We start from the raw sequence: 16,141 nt of genomic DNA on the forward strand, positions 1-16,141 counted from the left end.
TAAGTTCACAGATGAAGTCTTTCAAACACATATTTGCCAAAAAACATTCTTTTTAGAGATGATGTTAGTTCTAACCTCCAAGAACAGACATGAAAATCAAAATCTGACTTAATTAGGTTCAAAAGGGAACTGCACATTTTTAGTCAAAGGTTTTAAGTATTTTATAATTAGACGGATATAGTTACTACCATTTGCTACACCTCAGCTAGTATTTTGAATGTTTAGCCATCGTGTTTAGAAATGTATCACAGAGCAAAACACTCCAAATTCCACTACACTTTTTATGCTATAAATTTTAAGACATTATTGAATTTTGCTTGAGTTACAGTATTGTAAGGTGTTAAAATTTCATTCGTTGATTGATTGTTTTAATATAATTAAACATATTTTCTGCGAAGTGATTACTTAAATTCTCAACAATAATTGTTTTTTGTAAGCACTGTTTCAAGATCTTTAATAATTTTTGTGAGATTTGATCACTTGTTACAAAACTTGACATAAAAATATATTTGGCAGGCACGCTCTTAATTGACCTTATTACATGACATTCATTCAAGCAACCACAAGACCAGTTACACTTTGCCTATACAATGTTCATTATTTTACTCAATTTAAGGTTATGACATAACATCATCTTTTGTGACAACTAGAGCTGCATAGAAAATAAATTTTGTTTTGCCTTGAAAGAATATCTTTGCTTTTGATTCAACTGAGAATAAGCCAGTAGTTTCTGATTATAAAATTAACCTGTCTGGAAACACAGGGATGGCTAGAGTGGGTGGTACTGGAAATAGAGCAGATTCAGGATTTTCTAACAGATTGTTTATCATTCACGCTTTGAATTACAGTACTGCCACGCAGTCCCGATACCAGTAACTGTACTAGTTACCTCTAGAAACCTAAACCAATCAAGTTTCTTTTCAAACATCTTTAAATTAAAATATGGTGTAGTATAAGCCATGTACGTTTCTGGCATACTACCAGACTCTCATTTTGAATGGGAGCTGAACCAAGCCACTTGGACAGTGCTCTCACCACAGGTCTTAATTGACAAGAGGAAGAGTCCCGTCTTGTATGAATGTACTGCTGAATTTGATCCTCAAGTCCCACTTTTTTCAGTAGAACCAATACTCAGCATTTAAAGGAGTGAACAATAACTACCCATATTATTTTAAAGCTTTTGAGCTTGTATGAATTGAGAAAGCTACATCATAATTCAGTATGAAAGGTAAGTGAAGAGAGTCTTATTTTTTCATTTTAATTCTGAAAAACTACATCTCCCCTACTCAACTGCTTCTAAGATGTTGAACTACAAAATAAAGAAAATTACATGAGAGAAACAACCTTGTCTCTGGAACACCATCCCACAATTATTCAGTTGGCTTCTGTGCTAGTGCAAGCTTCTGTCTCCCACCTCACCCTATGTGTTTATCCTTAATGAAACATAAAAGAAAGAGCTAGTGAAAACAAGTCATGCCCAAAGATGCCAGCAGTACCCTTCCAATGTCCAGCTTTCTAAAGGTACAGCAAGGACCAGCTCCCAAGAGATCTGCCACCAAGATCTCCAGCCACCTGACCACTTGCAATATATTTTCATAAATATGCTCATGTTTAACGCAGACAATACAACCTAGCTTAGTAAACCCTTGAAGCAAGTATCAGCTTTGTTCTTCCTCTTCACAGAGGTATTTTGATTTGCACATACTTTGATGTTACACTTCTGAAATAAAATTTACACCACCCTCCCATGTATAATTACTCTTTTCTGGATTATTCCCATCTTCTACACAGTTTAAACACACTCCCTGGATTTTCAAGAGGGATGTGGGGAAGTGGGTAAGGCCTGGATGTTTTCTACTGATTTTTCCCCCAGTTGAGTTTCTAGTTTGAACAGTATATAGATTCCAACCAAGGTCTATAAATCTCTTAAAATAAACTGTCAGAATATGATTTATGAAAACTCCCTCTCTCTGGTGTGTTCTAACCCAATTAAAAACTCCTCGTTGATTGTTTTTGTTTTGAAATACCACCAGTCTAAAAATACTATCATAAACAAACAGCAGTGAGCCACAGATCGTCAGCTAGGAATCAGTACAGAATATTTATCTAAGTGAATCGAGATGAAATGGAATATAATGCCTTGTTTAATTTGGCAGGAAACAAATGTATAGTTTTTGTTGTGTTTTTTAAAGGATACAGAGATTGTTAAAAGACATCCATAAAATGCCTCAGGGCAGAAATGACACTGCCAGAGTCTCTCTTATGCTCAGAACATATGTCACAACAGAATGTATTTAATTTACCCATAATAAATACTTATTTACCTATGGTGTAAAAACCCAAGTATGGCTTTCATAAATCTTGGTTTCAATTGCCAGACACGCTAAGACATCTGTCTTTGGCTTACTTTTCTAGTGTTTTTTTGTCAGGAATGACACACTTGATTCAAATTACACGTATTCCGATCACAAATTCATTAACTGCTCTATTAAGCTTTAGAAACAGCTCTCACATTAAATGTTTACCATTGTAAAGGTCTTACCTCAAAAATTTCAAAGCCATAGATGTCCAGCACCCCCATTACCTTCTTTCTCACTTTTGTTTGTGCCTTAAAAAAAAAATTAAGCATTGAGTCAGTCAACCATACACTTCAGAGTTGGTAATCAAGAAAACTAACGTTTTAGTAGGCTGTCAAATTCTGTAACTAAAATGTTAAGTATGGTTTCCCAAAATACACTTAACATGAATATTTTCATAAGCTTAAGAACAGAGCAGACGGCAATTTGTTGAGCTGTGATACCATTATTCACCTGTACCATGTGTAACAAGTGTACAACCAGGAAAAATTAAATTGGCAAATACAGTTTTACTGTCTGCTTTAATTTAAAGGATTTCTATTGATTTTTTTACAGGCACAAAGCAACAATACCTTAATGCTCTCATTGATTCTGGTAACAAGCCAAGAGAACAGTCGACTGTATAAATTCTTAGCCAGAGCATCACGGGCATAATAAGCCTAAACAGAAGAAAGAAGAAAAACATTATAAATTCTGGGCTAATCCCAAACTTTGTATGTTTCTGACGTATCTTGAAGGTTCTATGAACAGAGGGAGAACGGTTCAGGCAGCAATACCTCTGCCTAAGGCACCAGAGCCAGACCAGGGGTGTCAGGACACTTTGGCAGCATCGGCGGCTTGCTGGTGCACCCCTCTGCCTTCCTGGCCACGGGCTGGCTGCAACAGCAGCCACAATCAGGGCACTTTGACTCCCTTTCTGCTCATCCGGATATCCTCTAAAGTCTCACATCCCCCATCCTAATCCTAAGCAAAGGGACTCTGAGCAGCTGCGGTTAGGGAAACGACATTCCTGCTAGCCTGAGCTGATGAGACACAGGTGGCAATCACACTGGCTCTGCAGCATTGCAGAGAGATAAATTCACACTGGCAGCAAAAGTTTTTCAGCAGCCTGGGGCGTACAATTCACATGAAATTACACCAGTTGCTCTAAATGAAAACAGTCTGCCACAATTCTTTCAACATGTGTTTTGTGCAGAACTATTTTATTTTTTCATTCTCTGCAACATTTTCCTATTCCTCATCTTTTTGAGGTAATTCACACATAAAAACAAAACATCCAGTATATTTCAACACTCAGAAACTGCTAAAGAAAAAACACACTTATGTTAGTGATGTGTTTTATTCGGTACAGCCTACTAGTTGTAGTTTGTTTGCGCAGTTATGGTTTAGTCACGTAGAACAAATTGGCACTTAAAAGGATTCCTTCTTTTAAAATCAGGACCTCTTTTTACCTGTGCCACATTTAGTGTTGTCGAAACTTTCTCTTGCTTGGCTTCAACTGTCCGGAAGCTGAAAGCTCTTTCCAATACAGACTGGTCTATACCTGTCAACTCGCAGATTTCCTTGAGTTCTAGCATGAAAAAGGAGAGTGTAAATATAACAAATCCTTTTGTATCATTGCTTTCTCTTGCCCAAAACTTTTAGCTTTTTAGTAGTTCAGTATTTTCCCCAAACAGGTTTTCTTCAACAGAAGTGTCCCCCAACCACACCCTCTCCCCCCCTGGCCCTGCCAAGCAAAGGTTTTAACAATATGCACAGCATGAGGAAACAGAGCTACTGGTTTTGAAAGCACTTTCTATCTTGTTATTTTTGTGAAGAAAGTTTTCTTCCATTTATCAGAGACTACTTTTCACGATCAAAAACTTTCAAATGAAAATAAATGAACTTTCAAAAAGTATCAACTACAAAAACACGACCAAATGAATCTGACATTACAGGCAGAGATACCCTACTACAAAAGAACAAAAAGCCTCCACTGCAGAGTAAGCAAGCATAGCACCATTTAACATTTCAGAAGAAAGTGTTAATAAAGTGGAAAAAAAGAAAATAATTTTTGAAATTTCAAACAGAGTGATTACAATTGCAGAGAATTCAATCTCACATTTGCCTGCAGGTGAGTTTTGGAAACTAATTTAATTTGTTTGCAAAGATATTGTATGTCTACAGAAACTACAAAATTAATAATGACTTCAGACAAATTAGTGTTTTTCCTCTCATCATGAATCTCATCTTACCATTTTTATCTTTGATTTTACTTTCATCTAGGCCATTCACGCGAGATTCAGGCTTAAATTCAATATTTCCCAATTTGAGAACGGCTGCCACCACTTCAAAAACAGACTGTGTTTCATGATCCATAAAACCAACAATCTGCATTGCATTCTGAAAAGGGGACAGATAAAACTATGAGATAAAAGAATCTACATATAAACAGATCATACTTGCAAAATTCAACGTTTATCTGTATTAGCATAAATTAAAAATGTTTTATGAATACTTTTGCTACAAAAAGAACATGATATAATTACTACGCTTAGGTAAGTAAGTTTTTTAATTTAAAAGACAGGTTAAAGAAGATCTGGTAATCAAGCTGGCATGTCAGTCCAGTCCACTACTAGGATTCATTCAGTTTATGTGTTTCTAAAACGCAGAACACTTTTTTTTTACCCACTTAATTTAGTTTATAACCCAACCCAATTTTTCACAGCCAAATGAACAGGTACTGCTGTCTTCTTGGTCCACTCTGTTGCTCTAAAAGCCAGTAACTTTTAAAATCTAAATTTGCATGCACTGGGTAATAGGGTTCTGTATTCTTCTTTGTCCCTGAGTACAATCAAGCAAAAAACCATCATGGTAAGTCATCTTGAGAACCATCCCAGCCCTGTTTTTCTTTCAACTTGGTCAGCATCACCTGGTTCATGAAGCTTAGTCACTGCCATCATAAGCAACTGCACAATATAACCTTTCCCATGCTCTGATCAAGGAGTCTGGGCGGCTTTTTTTTTTTTTCTTTCCCTCTCTTTTTTTTTTTTTTTCTTTTTTTTGGTCTTTTTTGTATTCCCACTAGAATACTCCAGAAAGTTGGTTCTTTGTATTTTCTAGTTGTAGCTAAGCTTCCCTGTGCAAACGCACTATACCCTTGCACGACGAGTGCTAGTGCTCAGAAAACATGTCCCTCCCAGCCCAGTGAGACTGCCCAGACCAAGGGCATAAGAATTCTGCATTAGTGTTGAGCCCTTTGGGGTTTACATCCAACCCCTGTTACTTCTTACCCTAACTGTTCTGAAGTTTGCAGCATCATCCACACCATTCACTTTGGCAGAATCGAGGCCCAGGTAGTTGTACCTGCTGAAGTCCCGCTCCAGTTTGAGTTTGCCTAATAAATCAAATAAAAATATCATTAGTAACAGCATTCTTCTTAGTAGTTCTTTTATCCCAGAACCAGTATTGTCAAGAAGTATTGATATTAGTAGGATCAAGTTTTCTTCAAGTATCTTTTAATTACAAGCCTTCTAAATAAGAATAGGCTTTCTTCTTTATAATACATTGCAAAGCCAATTCTGACTCAGATATCTGGATAATACCAAACCATACATTTACTTTTGCTATTACCATACATTTACTTCTGCTATTACTATTGCCACTACCACCAATAATTTGAAAAATGAATCAATATCACATTTCCCACAAAAGATGATGTGCATGGAACAGCACATTAAATATAAAGACGACTCATATCTGAAAATGGCACAAGGGCAACACTTACAGAGGAAATCTTCTGATGCACCAGACAGTATCTGATAGAAAATGTGAAAGTTTCTTTCACCTCTTGGCTGCTTAACAACACGAGACTTCTCTAGGAGATCTAAACAAACAAACAAAATCTCACAGGTCAGGGGAAGATTGTTGGAGCAAAACCCTTTAATATGAATATAATCCCCTAACATTTTCTACTTCATTGCTTTATATCATCAGCAGCAAATTAGAAGATGATAAATGGTAGGCACAAACCTTATCACAATGTACCACATTAGTACATATTTCTCCACTAAGTTATCTGAGCAAGCTGTAAGCCCAGTACGCTTAATAAATGCTGCAGTCTATGAGCTGCAAAGAAAACCCAGGTCAGGGAGGCAATGTGCTCAAAAGATGTCAACCGATTTACAGTACCATCTCAAAATTAAGATTTGGTGAGAAAGATTGTATTGGTGAAGGTTTGAAAAAGAATTTAAATGTTAACAGGCTAAGCACATGAAAGATGGGTAAATGAAAGGGGGAAGCCAAATAAAGGAAGAATTTAGACTGAATAATCATGTAGCACTTTGTGATCCACAGGAGCATCAGGTTATTAAATAATTCCTAACGGGACTGACAGAAGCTCCATCATAAGACACTTAAAGTGAAACAGAAAAGCAGCACTTTGAGAAGCATCAGTGCACCGACTGAGTAGTTTGACAGTAAGATTGCTTCGTCCCTCACCATTAGTGACAGGCACATTTCTAAGCCTTACCAGTAAGGGCTGGAATCCAGGCAGACAGCAGACGTGGACTGTCATGTAACACACTGCAAACACTTCAGACTCTACATCATACTTACCATGGAGGTGACAACACAAAGGTTGTTCAGCCTGTACTGCACTGAAAGACTTGTGGTTCCAGCACACCGAGAGAGGGATGCGATAAGAGAACCTCTGGACAGGTATCAGTGTCACTTGCTGGTTTTGTGCAAAAAAAAAGTCTTTCCTTCTTTTCTCACTGGCACACAAGGACTCCACACCATGTTTCCAGATAGCAAACCCACAGTTCCCCATATACAGTTTCTCTTAAGCTACATATATTCAGCAACATGAAGATAGAGACATTCAGTGCCTCATTCCAAGTGCACAGCAAAGGAGTTCCCCCACGCACCTACCACTATGCACCCACCACAGCGCACTCTGACTGGGGTTAAGCTCTCTCTAAGCTGCATCCATGCAAGAAGAAATTCCCAAAAGGGAAACTATCACAGCCTGGATGTCACTCTTCACAAGAGCTGCCACAAAGTTGAGATGAGGTTTCACAAAGGTAAAACACAGGGAACCCCAACTTCCCCTGCCTGGCTACTGTAATATTCAACATGTATTCTACTATACCTTTCCTCAGATTTCCATTTCTGTTGAAACCGAGCCTGTTTAGTCTTAGCAATCCAGAAAGTGAGAGGCAGTGCTCAGTGCAGCCACTTTTGTCCTGCAAGCCCCGCTCCAGCCCTGTCACGGAGGAGCGGCTGGGGAGGGGGTGCCTGTGTGCGGGCTGCAGCACCGTTCTGGCACACCTGGGCTTAGCCCAACAGGCAGCGTCTGCCCTGGGCTTAGCTCCATCAACAACGAGTGCAATAGAGCACGTTTATATTTTCACTAGCTACAGGCAGCATGTTGTGTTGTGCCTATGCTGCCCACTGTAATTACGTAAGCTGACACCCCTTCTCATGGAATAGGAACCAAAGACCAAACTTCAACCCACAAAATTATACAAGCCTTAGGAGGCCCTCCTCTAAATAAACTACAGCAAGACAGATTCAAAACTTAATTTCTTCTCCAATAATTACCCAGTGACAACAACGACAAAATTCAAACAGTATTATTAATCTTCCAGTTGGCTTATAGTAGGACAAGTTTCAAATATTTTACAGACCAGCTGAACTATGTTATTTCATAGACATGCAGTTGCCTGAGAGAAGAACTGTAACCAGAGCAGCAGGTGACAGTGAACGGAGCTCCCAACGAACAGAGCATCTGACTGTATGAAGACAAATACCTCTTCATCATCCAATGCGTTGTGTGACCATGTCAGAACTTTAGCCTTGTTTGAATAGACATTTGTGTTTTTACAACTCCATAACCCTACAGCCTCTTTCCTTCCAAAGGTGGCCCTGTTTCAGCATCTGGAAGTTTTGCACATCCTGGTGACAAAGCACTCTCAAGATACACCCAAACAAGGGGCTATCACATACCGCCACCAGCTCATCTTTACGTTAGGATGGGGCAGGCTACAGATTCCCACGTTTGCTTTTGCCATTTTATTGGCATCTTTTTTTCTTTCTTTCCTTTTTTTTTTTTTTTTTTTAAACAGATGACTAACATCAGATGGTTGATGCTATGTCAGAAAGGCATAGATCAGAAGGTGTAGTTCTCACCAGCAGCCTAGTGTGCAAGCTCTCTACCTTGGACTTAAGACTGAGGCTCCTCTCCTTGAGCTGTGGTTCAAACTTGCAGTCACCCTAGTTAGTTAGCCTAACTGTTGGATACCTGACCCTCTCCAGTTTTTAATTCATAACTGAAAGGGAGAGGCTGGTCCACCATCCAAGTGTTAATACTTGGGCCGAGAAAGGCAAGGTGAGCGCCAGGCAGTTCAGAGTCATGCTGGCTGTGAAGGTTCTCCAGTGAAGTGTTGGAAGGGATCGCAGCCAAATTTAATCTCAAAGAAATAAACAACTTCAGCTCCTGCAGTGGCTACACACACTTCAGGAAACGGCTGTATTTTCAAAGGATATTGAAGCAATGTGGTTTGGCTTATTTGGGTTTAAAAATATTCTACCTATAAATTTACTCAAATGCTGTCATAAAAGCTCAGCTACATATCCTGGCAAATATTATACGTAAGCCTTCTTGTAATTACATGCATGCCTTCAGCAGATTTAACAGTTTTATGAACATATGTCAAATTAGTTATGTTAGAAGAATAACTGTCTTGGATTTTTCACGCACTTTATCTTATTTATATATTTTTAGAAGTAATGAGGTTAACTAACAGTCAGCTTTCCAAAGCCCCAATATTCCATATTCTGTCAGCCTTTGTAATTGAGGAAAAAAGCTCCAGAAAGCAGTTACTGACAGAAAATCAGGTATTTACCTTAACAAAGCAGCTGCTAGCAATTCTTTTTAAAGCTGTATTCATTCTCTGGTTTCTTCCTTTTCTTTTTGTTCACAGTCAGACTGAAATCAGACTGGTAGAAAAGATCCAGACCATCTGCCCTACTATTAAGAAAACTTTGTTTGCCCTAATTAGCATTTAAATAAATCAACCAAATCTATCTTCCTTAAAGCAATTACTGCACAACCAGTAACTTTTGCGTTAACTCTCACACAATTATAAATTCTGTGGATCAGTCAAAAGAGAAGACACAAAGATGCACATCAGATTTCTGCATGCATCCACTCAGTAGTTCTGTTTACAGTGCATGTGTGGACAGATGGTGCTTATCTATATGAAAACCCACACAAGCAAGAAAACCCCAAACTTTATACGTATTACATTTTGTTATATAGTCTATATAAAGTATATATAGGGACTATACAGAATTATCTAGAAAGAACATACAGAACTACACATGGTGTATTATTTATGGATTATGGATTCTTTCTGCATTATCTAACAATGCTTCTGCTTGAACTGAAATATTTAACATGCTGCATGTATCAAAGCAACCATAAAAATTAAATTGCTTTGGAAAGGTCCACCCTGGAAGCACTTTTTAAATCATATTGTTTGAATATCCATCAATTCAGAGGACTCAAAATTCAGCTACATTCTTCAGGTTCTGAAGATTATTTGTTATTCCTAGATAACACTGGTTTAAATGCAAAAGATCTGTGTAAGCTTTCTACTGAACTATTTGTCTGAACGCAACATGAAAGAAAAAAAAATTATGCTGAATACTTCTGCAAGCTCTAATGTACAGATTTACACGATTTCTTTTTGGTTACTTGACACAAGAACTTGACTGATGCTGAAAAAATTAGGATATTTGTATTTCTCTAAATATACTAAAAATTGAATCAACATTCAAGAAAGGAATAAGTAAACTAAGAACAAAACACGACAGTACATTGGTACATTCTGAATAATCCAGGAAAAGCTTATTTTAGTCATAAATCTCTTCAGCTGGCCATGATCAAGGACTTTTTTAGCTATTCAACCAAAGTTACAGAACATTTCCTAGTCATAGAAGCTTATCTCTACAGTCACATTATGTTAAAGTATGTTTTCTGTTTTCCTACCTTGATTCCTCAGCTGTCATCAAAAAAAGTCAGTGATGAAAAAGAAAATACAGCAGTGGTTTCTCAGGAATGTTTTCCCATTATTCCCACCAAGTTTATAATAATGTTCTCTTGAATGAAATGATCCCTAATTATATCAAAAACTACTTCTGGGCAGTATGTGTAGTGAAAATACAATGATTGCACAATTTTAAGAGTGTTAAATCTTGATTACTCAAGTCTTAAATGATGTTTAAAAATGAGCTAATCAAAATGTTTAGTATTGTTTGTTGTTTGTTTTTTTTAAACACTTCCTAATTTAGGCAAGGCAATTGCCCAAACAGTGACAACTGTGCTAACCATAACACCAAGGGAGATGTTGGAACAAGTTAAGATTTAAAAAAAAAAAAAAAAAAAAAAATCAAGTATATCTTTCCATAATGTCTAATTGTAAAATGTGTGTAATACCTCCCTAAGCAAAGGAGCTTACTAACAGCATTCACACAATCAAAATCAACAGCCCAAGTTGTTGATTTCTCAGTAAGTGGGTAATTACTTCTGTCTTTTAAAATGGACAAACAAGTTGTAAGGAAGAACAAGTTGTAAAGTTATCACTATCACTTCGCTAATTTAAAAAGTTGTTGCTTTAGATAAACATCATAGGTTTCTTCCATGCTGCTGCTGGAAAAGATGTCAAAACAGGACCTTTTCTTAATCACTCGTTATTTGGACTTTACACTGTGCTGGTTTTTCAAAAGCAGGCATTACATACATCGTGCTTCATCTGCACCACTGTTGTCTTCTAGTTAATCATTACATTACTGACGGGCTTGGGCAGATTAGGAAAGATGACCTAATGCTAAAAGCTAGATATCTTTCAGCAGGAAATTTCAGGAGAAACATGAAAATTGAAGACTTACAAGTATTCTGGGAAAGATACTGTAAGATCCCTACTTTTCCAAAGGTCTGAACAACTGCAAGCGTGAAACGTTTTGGACTGTACTATGCAAAACCGTTCCAACCATAAAATTTAGTGTACACAAAACCAGTCACAAAGCTAATGAACCAAGTGTGCACACAAACGTTGCCTTGAGTACAAAACAGATGCAGCATCTGTGAGCAGATTCGTATTTTAGAGATGTACAAGCTATTGCAATTAGCACCTATTACTTCAAAAACAAACATGCCCATTTTTACATAAAATACATATTATTCTGTAATTATAGGTGGAAATGAAACTACTACTCTCCTTTCTCCTGCTCTCATCCCCACTAACACAGTAGTTATAATAAATGGAAAACTAAGAATAATATTGACGGTTCCTGCAATTTATTTCCACAATATTACACCCAGGTGAAAGCAAGTTAATTACCCAACACTCCAACTGCCTCTCCTCACAAGTGCTCTGGAAAAAACCTCTGAGCACATAAGCACTGACAAGACTGTTCACTGCAACAGCAGCAACTGTAAACACCCCACAGGAGGACAGAAAGAGCAGATACACCCCGTACTCAATTCAGTGAGGGAAAATGTAAATGCAATTTACCTGTTTGTAAATGTATTTTAAAGGAGCAATGTACCTTTAATTGGGGACTGGCGTTTGTTACAAAACACTGATGGGATGTCTACAGCCACAGGTGACAATACAGCAAAGGTTTAGCATCCAGGAATGCTTACAAGAGTAATTTGGGCTTCTGAACCCCATGAACATGAAAAAGGTCAGCCCATGAATGGATGGGCTGTCTGTTACCTAGCACCTCATCTTAGATGGACTGCAGCATCTCCCACCATTAGGAAAACAAGCTGGGACCTTCACAGAAAACTAACAAAAAGGGAGGACTCCAACAACTCGGGCTTACTACATACTTCACCTTACTCAGCCTTCTTCACCCTCCTGCTCACCCCCATCCCTTAGTTGCTGCCAACGTAGGATCAAACAAGTAGAACACATGCTACCTGAAATCATTTTTCTTTTGTAGTCTAAGGGTAAAAAACTCCAGACTGACATAATATACTTAAAGTTTGCATAAATCACGTTGATCTCCAATTTTCCACTCTCAGTTTCTTTTTGGGACTGTACACCATGATACAGCAATGTGTCAAATGCCTTAGAAATCAGTGCAGTCGGAAGCTCTGAGCAGCCATGTAATATACGTGTAATGAGTCTACATGTATTTTACACTGTTCAAACATAAAATTATCTTCAGTTTGGGAACATACCGGTTCTGACTTAATCGGTGTTACAAACCTCTTCCATGACAATCCCTTCCATTTTACTGTTCCCATTCTAATTTTACTCAAAAGATTTACCTTTCCATTTATGGCACATTAAACATTTCAGATCTGTCAGCTTCTGCTAAAGGCAATGGACATTGCCATTCACTGCAGCCTGCAGACAGACATGTGGTATGCATTGTCATGATAATTTTACCCTCTAGTTCCATCCCATGAAAGGTTCACTCGTAGGTTAACACGTCAGGAAGAAGTAAGAGCTCACTGAAGGGCATCGGGAGAATGGCCCAAGGGAAGGTCACAACAGCATCAGCCCTACATGAAGGGCCACAGGCAGATTCATTAGCCTTTCACAGAGCTTCACAGCATTTCAGAGTAGGACAGATCAGACCTTTCAAACAAGACCTTTCAGCCTAATGTGTCTCTGTTTATCTCTACCAGTCTGATAAAATTAGTAGCTTACCTTCATTACCCTTCTTGCCACCAAAATAAACTAGATGTTCACCGTGTCTCCTTCCAGCCACTCACAGTATGAACTACAGCTTGGCAACACAGGCTGTGATCCAAAAAGCCCGCTAACTTCATTGATGCTTGGAAATCAAGCTCGTCAGATAAAACTATTAAAGTTTAATCAAAATATTATGATATCATCTTCACATCATAGTAACACTGAACCAACAGATGGTCAGAAAGCAAAGAATATTTATGAAGAAACTAACCATACCTTCCCTTTTAAGGATAGGAAACTTCAGCACTACTTGACTTCCTACTTCAGGAATTAAGATGACAAATCCTAAATTTGACTAAAACCAGAGTAAACTGTAAGTGGTGTAAAATAATTTAAGCCCCCGATCTCTCCAGAATGGTGATACATCACAACAGAAACATTTCTGTTGCAATGCAATGCTGCAGATGTGTGGAGAAGAGCTAACAGAGGACAACAAACTTCCTTTAAAACCATATAGAATTCAAACTCTCCTTTACAGAGAGATGGATGGACTATCAAATTTTGCGAACATTAAATCAAAGATGAAATATATTAACATGCAGCTACAGAACTCGGTATTTTCCTGTGACGTATCCTGTCAAGTATGGGGTGTTTCATAGTTCAACAAGTAACATCTTTTCCACAACAGGGCTTACACATTAGGTCTTTAATTTTAAATTAATCTTCTTGCTATTAGATATTTGTTAAATGTGAGAAGACAGTGAGAATGCCTAAAATAGGCATCTTTTAGGAAGATCTAAAAATATGTCTGCCCTTGATTACGTATGTCATCACATCATTATAATTACATGTCATAATTACAACATGCAAAGATTTATAAGGCAGATAAACTATAGAGTAACTATTTGGACACCTTTTGATATGACATAATACTTTGATTAGATGAATCAGCACAGTACTTTCAAAGAAAAACTGTTGAATGTCCACTCTACAAAGGAGGGTTCATTTTTATGTATTTATTTTGAACGTGAAATAAAAAGAAACAAACACAGCTAGCCTGCTAGAACCTTTTTGTTCACATTTAATTATTGATGAATACACGGAGTATGTTTGACCTCTTATTTCGTTGACTGCCAAATGTCAAAGTTAATAGATAGCCACAAACACTTCCATTGTGATTGCTTTGAGTTTTAAGATCTACTGTCACAAAAATCATGCTCTTTCAGGCACAGTTCCAAAAGGTATCCTGGTCAGAAAAAAATGTTTGCCCTATGAAAAAAATCAAACCCTATATTTATGCGTAAAGTTCTTCACAATGTTTTAAAATGTTTACATTGTATATGGAGAGTCCAGCTCACGTTGGATGATTCTCATTATTTCACAACCAGTAAAATGCCAATGGAGTCAAAAGTCAGTCTTTAGAAACAGCGATGAATTTGGCTGAGTGGGAAAAGAGGTCAAGGCTAGGTCAGTGACACCTAGTATAGTCACTCACTGCCCTCCTCCATCCCTTTTTGAAAGAAAGAAAAACATACATAGCTTTATATAGCACAGAGAGCAATTTATTTTAAGCTCTCGAAAGGAAAGCAAATCAAGGCATCCTGGGCTGACACTCAGTTCCCAGCCTCTCTCTTCCCAACAGAGAGCTGGTTAAAATTTCTGAATTGCTACAGATTTCGTAGCGGCATCCTCACGTCCAGTAACAACCTCCAAGGCTGCCTTTGCCTCCCTAAACTCAACTAGTTGTTCATCCTCTCTCATGATAAGCCTTTTCCTACACTGTGAGGTGCGTTAAAATTAGTACAGAATGCTTTGATTCCAAATAAACATACCCACCTCATGGTGATCTCCAGCATACTTTCTATCACTCTTACGAATTACAAAAAAGCCTATCTCAGACATCATCTACTCATCACACCAAGTAACGCAACTGATCCCAGGGATTCAAGTATAAAAAAGAGCCTCAGATACCCATATCCATCTGCTACCAGCTTCAGAGACAATATATGAACCCCCACACATTACTCAATACCTTTTAAACGATACAGTACATTCATTATTCATGCTTGCTTCTTCGTTTTCACTTACTCTAAGGTACAATATTCTGCACCAAAAGAGCAATAAAATTACAAAGCAGAATTTTTCATATAATGGAGTGAGATTCCATTAGACAAACACAGCTGATCTTTTTAATAATTTAACCACCTTCCTTTTTGAACAAAATATTTTAAGCAGTTAATATGCTGATATCAAGAGTAATACTCACAGTTGCTTATAACTCCTCCAAGTGGGTCACCCTTGAAGTCAAACTCAATATCCATGTATTTTCCCTGTGAAAGCAACATGTTTTAAGACTGTAAGTTCTGTTTAAGAAAAACTGCTTATGTCATTCAAGTTTGTTGGTCATTTTTACAGCTAAAAGAGCAATCTGGCAACCTCCTCTACGCTCCGTCAAATTTTGAAAACCAGAAAATGATTCAAAGCTTCTAAAACAATTTCATTATCACAGCCAGAGATTTTCATGAGAATAGCTTTAATCAGGTTTGTAATGCAACTCAGTAACGCCTCAGTTTCTAAGGTTATAAGAAGAAAATGCACATTATACAAACTTTCACCAGAATGCCAAGAACACCAAACAATACTTGGGGCCATGTAGGTATTACCGTGCCTATTAACAGAAGAATGCAGGAAGAAATTATCTTCCACACAGACTTATTTTCTCAGTGTAAAATCTTCTCAGAGTGTGAATCAGGGCAGTTGAAGGATAGCCGCCTCGTCTGGCCTGAAGGACTGGTTGGCAACGATTACTGTTAGTAATCGTGGGGTGTCTGTCCCTAAGCGTGTGCCTGCCTTGTAAAAGTGATGGATTTTTCCCACTGAACTCTTTCCCGCGTAACTCAGGAGACCAGAGGCAACAATTAACAGACTGTCACTGCAAAAGCGATTTCATTTTTAGCCATACTGGCGCAGTGTGTTTCTTTGACTTCTGTTTGACTTTTCCACATCACAGAAGATTGCTCTGGTCTTTGCATCGTTTTAATTTATATGACAAGTGTTTATTGTAGTAACAGCTACATTTAACAGTGACAA

The 16,141-nt window shown here is 37.8% G+C and overlaps 1 protein-coding gene across 4 annotated transcripts in view; it reads right to left on the reverse strand.

The window, feature by feature from the left end:
• MYO1B (myosin IB) overlaps positions 1-16,141 on the reverse strand; it is a 117,316-nt gene that overhangs the window by 39,647 nt on the left and 61,528 nt on the right. For all 4 annotated transcript variants that reach the window (XM_074829590.1, XM_074829589.1, XM_074829586.1 and 1 more), the window contains exons 7-13: positions 15,318-15,381; positions 6,124-6,222; positions 5,630-5,733; positions 4,592-4,739; positions 3,809-3,927; positions 2,930-3,016; positions 2,543-2,608 (exon numbers count right to left, since the gene is read on the reverse strand). In XM_074829590.1, coding sequence (XP_074685691.1) covers positions 2,543-2,608; positions 2,930-3,016; positions 3,809-3,927; positions 4,592-4,739; positions 5,630-5,733; positions 6,124-6,222; positions 15,318-15,381 — 687 coding nt within the window. The remainder of the gene's footprint in view (positions 1-2,542; positions 2,609-2,929; positions 3,017-3,808; positions 3,928-4,591; positions 4,740-5,629; positions 5,734-6,123; positions 6,223-15,317; positions 15,382-16,141) is intronic.

The sequence above is a fragment of the Strix aluco genome, chromosome 6 (assembly GCF_031877795.1).
Source record: "Strix aluco isolate bStrAlu1 chromosome 6, bStrAlu1.hap1, whole genome shotgun sequence".
NCBI lineage: Eukaryota > Metazoa > Chordata > Aves > Strigiformes > Strigidae > Strix > Strix aluco.